Raw genomic sequence first — 6,867 nt, 5'->3', positions numbered from 1 at the left:
ACCACTCCATGTGAGACGGAAACAGAGACGCCTCCCCCTTCAACCGAAACTCCTCCGCCCGACACCACTCCGTGCGAGACAGAGACTACAACTAAGCCTCCACCCCCCGAGACCACTCCGTGTGAGACAGAAACGGAGACGCCTCCCCCAGAGACCGAAACCCCTCCAGGGACTAAGCCTCCTCATACCAAGCCTCCGCACCCCACTAGCACCAATACACCCCCGCCAGAGACCGAAACTCCTCCACCCGAGGAAACTCCTGCCCCGGCTCCCTCGAGTACCAACTCCTGGACCACATCTACATCTGTCACGATTCCTCCTGAAGAGACAACCACTTCGATTCCCACCGGAACATCACCTGAGCAGCCTACATCAACTGGCACTACCCCAGCTGCTCCGGTCTTTACTGGTGCCGCTAGTGTGGACCGTTTTGGCTCCCCTCTCGCTGGTGTGATGGCCGTTGCTGCAATTGTTCTTGCTTTCTGATGAATTGATAATAAGTGGGGGAAATAATGGCATCGAGTTAAGATTCGTTCATGGTCTATCATTAATATATGTGATGCGCTATGTTTGGTAGCTAGTCTAGTATGGAGCCTGCTCAGGCTCGTTTGAACTTAATTACTTTCTTTTAGATAGCCTTTAATCAAGATTCCAACAGCTGAGTGGCAAAAGTAGTCATTCGTGCTCTCTGATACAGCCAACCGTATTATATAGTTCATAGGCTGTGGCTGAAACTCTCCACTTACCTTATCTGTCCCGTCAGCGCACCGACCTTCAGTACTGAGTGGCGCGGTGAGCCAACCACGCCACAACGATTTTCCGCGACAGCTTCCAACCTTCTTTTAGTTTCATTTTTGTGAGTGACTATTTCGAACAATCTGAGGGTTGTGTGTCACCCTCACAGCTACAACTCAGACACTACTATACACGAACTCATCGATCCGATTCTCCTTTCCGCCTGTGCCACATCCTAACATCACACCAAAATGGACGACCTTCAATCACTCGAACACCTCTCCCTCATATCGCGCATAACAAACGAGCTTCAAAACCACCTGGGAGTAAGCGATAAAGTCCTCGCCGAGTACATCATAGAGCAACATTTAAAATGTTCTTCGTTTGCCGAATTCAAGAGCGCGCTAGAGGCGATGGGGGGTGACCTATTCCCGATGAGTTTAATGGAGAGCGTGGATCGGCTAGTGCTTACGATGCATCCGAGATATAAAAACAAGACTAAGAAGGACAAGGGTGAGGAGCAAGTTGAAAATGGTGCAAGCAACGATATGGATGCGTTGAATGCCTTGGAGAAGAAGGCGCGTGTCTTCAAGGGCTTGGCGGTGCCGGACCAGGAGCCGGGATGGGCGGAGGAGGACTATACGGAGGTTGGGAATAAGAACGGGTTGGGAGTTGACGAGCACGATGCCAAGGATAGTGCGATGGATGATACATTCGCTATGCTGGAGGGCTTGGCGGGGAAGGCGAGGGCGAAAACGACGACAGAGTCACGGCCAGTATCGGAGAGGAAGCGGAGTCGTAGTCGGAGTCCAGAGTACGATGATTATAGCCGGCGCCGACGGAGGGATCGGTATCGTTCGAGGTCGAGGTCGAGATCGCGGAGTCCGGCTTATAGTAAGAGGGATGAGGATACAGTGGATGAGTTCGGCCGGTCGACTGGAGGCCGGACCTCAAGGGACGATGGATACCGTGATGGACGGAGTGAACGGCGGAGGAGGAGACGAGACGACGATGATTACTTTCGCAAACCTCCGCTTGTTGAGCTCGATGACTCGCCTGTTCTGTATAAAATCTACGACGGGCGAGTTACGGGTGTGAAGGACTTCGGCGCGTTTGTGAACCTGGTAGGCGTTAAGGGAAAGGTTGATGGGCTGGTGCATGTATCTGCGATACAGGAGGGTACGCGTGTGAATCATCCCTCTGACTTGGTATCTCGCGGTCAGCCAGTGAAGGTCAAAGTGATCAGTATACAAGGCTCACGCATTGGCCTGTCCATGAAAGAGGTAGACCAGGAGACTGGGCAGGATCTAGTCCCGCAAAAGCGCCTTGCATCGGGAGCAAATATGGAGCGACTGGATGGCATGCCGTCAGATGATAGATACGGCAACCTCAGTGCGGATGTGCCTGTTATTGAGGAATCCGACGGCCGACCTATGAAGAACCGAAAGCGTCTAACGTCGCCAGAGCGCTGGGAGATTAAGCAGTTAATTGCGTCCGGGGCCGTTTCCGCAGCTGATTACCCAGATATTGACGAAGAATATCATGCTACCTTGACCGGAGAGGGCACATTTGAAGAAGAGGAAGACATTGATATCGAAGTTAGAGACGAAGAACCTCCTTTCCTGGCGGGCCAGACCAAGATGTCTCTGGAGCTGTCTCCTATTCGAGTTGTCAAGGCTCCAGATGGATCCATGAACCGCTCCGCAATGGCAGGTACAAATCTAGCCAAGGAACGAAGAGAGCTCAGGCAACAGGAGGCCCAGGACAAGGCAGCCGAACGAGCAGCTGGGGTGGATCTCAACGCGCAGTGGCAGGATCCTATGGCTAGTGAGCGACAATTTGCGGCTGACCTCCGTTCTACTCAACAAACGGGTACGGACGAAGCGGTTCCGGAGTGGAAGAGGGTCACGATGGGCAAAAACCCGTCATTCGGAAAGCGGACGAATATGTCAATCAAACAACAGAGAGAAAGTCTGCCGGTCTACAAATTCCGCCAGCAGCTGCTGGAGGCCGTGGCGGAAAATCAGCTACTGATTGTTGTCGGTGATACCGGGTCAGGGAAGACAACGCAAGTGACGCAGTATTTGGCTGAGGCAGGCTGGGCCAATAAGGGAATTATCGGATGTACACAACCTCGTCGTGTTGCTGCGATGTCGGTTGCTAAGCGTGTGGCTGAGGAAGTCGGCTGCAAGCTTGGTGCAGAGGTTGGGTATACAATTCGTTTTGAGGATTGTACTAGCCCAGAGACGAAGATCAAATACATGACGGATGGAATGCTCCAGAGAGAAGTCTTGCTAGACCCAGACTTGAAAAAGTATTCTGTGATTATGCTTGACGAAGCTCACGAGCGAACCATCGCGACTGATGTCCTCTTTGGGCTGCTGAAGAAGACACTCAAGCGGAGACCAGACTTGAGGCTCATTGTTACGTCCGCCACGCTAGACGCTGATAAGTTCTCCGAGTACTTCTACGGCTGTCCCATCTTCTCTATCCCTGGCCGGACATTCCCTGTGGAGATCATGTACTCGAAAGAACCTGAATCAGATTACCTAGATGCGGCTCTCATCACCGTCATGCAGATTCACTTGACTGAGCCTCCTGGCGATATGCTGCTGTTCTTGACCGGACAAGAGGAAATTGACACGGCGTGCGAGATTCTATATGAGCGTATGAAAGCTCTCGGTCCAAGCGTCCCAGAGTTGGTGATCCTCCCAGTCTACTCAGCGCTACCCAGCGAAATGCAAAGTCGCATATTCGACCCTGCACCCCCCGGCGGCCGTAAGGTCGTCATTGCCACAAACATCGCAGAAACCTCCATCACTATCGATAACATCTACTACGTCATTGACCCGGGTTTCGTTAAGCAAAACGCTTACGACCCAAAGCTCGGAATGGACTCTCTAGTCGTAACACCCATCTCCCAGGCGCAAGCAAAACAACGTGCCGGCCGAGCAGGCCGAACAGGTCCTGGAAAATGCTTCCGCCTCTACACCGAAGCCGCATACCAATCCGAGATGCTCCCTACCACGATTCCCGAAATTCAACGCCAAAACCTGTCGCATACCATCCTCATGCTGAAAGCAATGGGCATCAATGACCTGCTCCACTTCGACTTCATGGATCCTCCGCCTACCAACACCATGCTCACGGCTTTAGAAGAGCTTTACGCACTATCCGCATTAGATGACGAAGGTCTCTTAACGCGTCTAGGCCGCAAAATGGCCGACTTCCCCATGGAGCCAGCCCTAGCCAAGGTCTTGATTGCTTCCGTGGACATGGGCTGCTCTGAGGAAATGCTCTCCATCGTCGCCATGCTCTCCATCCAATCCGTCTTCTACCGTCCCAAAGAAAAACAGCAACAAGCAGACCAAAAGAAGGCCAAATTCCACGACCCCCACGGCGATCATCTAACGTTACTCAACGTTTACAACGCCTGGAAAAAATCAGGTTTTAGCAACGCCTGGTGCTACGAAAATTTCATCCAAGCACGCCAGATTCGCCGTGCGCAGGACGTCCGCCAGCAACTCCTCGGCATCATGCAGCGCTATCACCACAAAATCGTCTCATGCGGGCGCAACACTACCAAGGTCCGACAGGCTCTTTGCACAGGGTTTTTCCGCAATGCAGCACGCAAGGACCCGCAGGAAGGGTACAAGACGCTTGTCGAGGGAACTCCTGTGTACATGCATCCGTCTTCTGCAATGTTCGGCAAGCCTGCTGAGCACGTCATATACCACACGCTTGTGCTGACGACGAAAGAGTACATGCACTGCACGACGGGGATTGAGCCGAAGTGGCTTGTTGAGGCGGCGCCGACCTTCTTCAAGGTTGCGCCAACGGATCGCCTGTCCAAGAGGAAGAAGGCCGAGAGGATCCAGCCGCTGCATAATCGCTTTGCTGGCGAGGATGATTGGCGCTTGTCGGCACAGAGAAGGCAGGGCAGGGGTGGTGGCGGTGGGACTTGGGGGTAGATGCTCTAGTCTTCTGGATTATGGGTGTTGTTTCATCATTTCACTCTACTGTGTTGTTCTATGTCATGTATACCCAGTTAGAATATATTTTGGAGATTGTACTATAAAGATTCTTTTCTTCTGCATGATCTAGTTACTGACTTTACGGACTTTACAATGTACGGGATGCAATCCTTCCTACTTCGTGATACCTGGCACCTGCAATATCTCGGCATTCAGAAGTAGATCCAGCCGGGTAACGCTCTTCCATCGGCGATAGATAAAATACCGACATCACGACATCGGCATCCAGCCGATCTGTCGGCGATAACGATTTCCGTATCTCTGATTATCGAGTCCACCCGTCACTGCACCAACTCTAGTGTCCCGCTGTGCAAATAAGGGGTCTACAAGCACTGATAAGAGCCTGACGGCCACGGCCAATTCTGATAAAAGACTCCAAGAGGCAAATCTCGACTGTCGAGCCGACAGTCTTCAGAGCACAGAATCAGTCTATCAGCCACGTGGGACGGGCGGCGAACGGCGGCGGCGGGCGTCGCGCCATCGACGCTAGAGTTTCGACTCGGCCCTTTCATCGAATTATCGAGTCGAATGGACTTCTCGATTCTTTTACTTAAACAGGGCTTGTCACGAATCCTGCGATACGACAAGATAGCGATGCCGGGTAAGCTCTCCGCCCTCCGCACTGGTCGGATGTTCCGCCTCTGACAGGTGCAAACTGTAGGGCAGTGCGCCGTAGCGTCGGCATTCCTAATCAGGCGAACCTAAGCCGCGGGGCTCTCGTTAAGATTCCTCATGCGGGAAAAAACGTCGGACGTTTGTCCGGTCGCCCAGCTGCAGGCGCTGCGTTGCAAATCGTCCAGGCTCTAGCCAGCTGATCCTGGCCGACGCCTGAAAAAGACCTGGAGCTGATGAAGTCAGAAGGAAGTCGCCAAGTCGGAATTCGGCTCAGATGTCGACTTCTGTAATTGTAGGTCTATCGAAGCTATACTCCAGAGCATATCTCAGCCGAGCTTGCACCAGCGAGCTCTAGGCGCGAGTCATGAATGCGGCAGTTGAATAGGAAACCGGAAATAATGCAGATTCGCAATTTGCACCGTGCTCGAGCGTGGTGCTATAGTGGCTCCCGCAGAGGCCTGCGTCGCAACTCTACTCACGAGGGGCCCAGGGTCAGTGCTACGTACTGGGCCCGGCAACTGCCACCATCAGGGGCAGGCTCCAGCCGGCTGAGTCCTGACAGCTGAGCCTGTGGTCGCGCCTTCCCATGACACGGTCCACAGTGGGGAAGGCCGCCGGAAAGCGGACTGCGGACTGTTGGCCGATCAGTCACTTATCAAGTTAAGCGATCTTGGGGCCATGGACGGCTAAACGGGTGAAAAAATACACTTTTGGGACGAATAGGTCTCGATTCTGTCAGGCCAATGCTCTGGACGCCCGGGGTGGGTGAGAGAGATGGTCAGGACAAGCTCTTCGCCACCAGTTACTCCAGCAGTTCATCTCTTTTGCCCATGCTTTGTCCAGGGGGGATCCGGTTGGCGCCTTTTATGGTACGGCCATGGTTAAGCCGAAGTTTGTCCTGCCGGGCGTTGTAGGATCCGCGGTTGGCGAGTCATGGCGATCGGATAATTCAATGCTGGCTGGCTGGATCGGAACGAAATGCGGCCGGGGCAATTGGTCTGGCTAGGAAGCGTCAACGGTAGCTCAACGGCAGGTCTAGGTCGCGCGGAATCGTGGCTATATGCAGTGCGGAACGGCCAACCCTCGCTGGGCCGCGAAACTGCCCCGATGCAGCAGGTGCAGCAGATGCAGCATATGCGAGAGCTCAGTCGACGCTGCCAATCTGCCCTCAATCTGCCAGAGGAGTCTTGCCGGTGGTGTCTACCCGTCCAGCCCACTTTTAGGCCTCAGCACTGCGTCCTGGCGGACCTGAATCTGGGGATGTTTTTCCGGGCAGGCGAGGAATCCGGGGATGGGGCTGATCAGCACCGGGGACTGGGCGGTTGGGTCTGGTCAGTACTTTGTCTGTTCATTGATTGAAGAGTCAGTGGGCGGGAATACTCTGGAGCAAAGAGGCGGATGTCAAGGGGCCACCCACCTGATTGAGTGATCGATCGTAGAGCTGCCTGGCCTAGATGATATACCTGGGCAAGGTCTTTGGTAC

The 6,867-nt window shown here is 53.7% G+C and overlaps 2 protein-coding genes across 2 annotated transcripts in view; both read left to right on the top strand.

Moving 5' to 3' along the window:
* BDW70DRAFT_75781 (uncharacterized protein) overlaps window positions 1-717 on the top strand; it is a 1,899-nt gene extending 1,182 nt beyond the window's left edge. The window contains exon 2 of the mRNA XM_073744780.1: window positions 16-717. Coding sequence (XP_073594585.1) covers window positions 16-486 — 471 coding nt within the window. The 3' untranslated portion in view covers window positions 487-717. The remainder of the gene's footprint in view (window positions 1-15) is intronic.
* Window positions 718-790: 73 nt separating this feature from the next.
* Window positions 791-4,884, top strand: BDW70DRAFT_139087 (putative RNA helicase-like splicing factor (HRH1)). Its single transcript, XM_073737334.1, has one exon. It carries the CDS (start codon window positions 987-989, stop codon window positions 4,704-4,706), a length of 3,720 nt encoding a protein of 1,239 aa, XP_073594584.1. The 5' UTR covers window positions 791-986; the 3' UTR covers window positions 4,707-4,884.
* The last annotated feature ends 1,983 nt before the right edge of the window (window positions 4,885-6,867 follow it).

This window comes from Aspergillus foveolatus, assembly GCF_047715535.1.
Source record: "Aspergillus foveolatus strain CBS 279.81 unplaced genomic scaffold BDW70scaffold_35, whole genome shotgun sequence".
Lineage (NCBI taxonomy): Eukaryota > Fungi > Ascomycota > Eurotiomycetes > Eurotiales > Aspergillaceae > Aspergillus > Aspergillus foveolatus.
The sequence above is the reverse complement of the archived record's forward strand: the minus strand, read 5'-3'. Positions and strand labels throughout refer to the sequence as shown.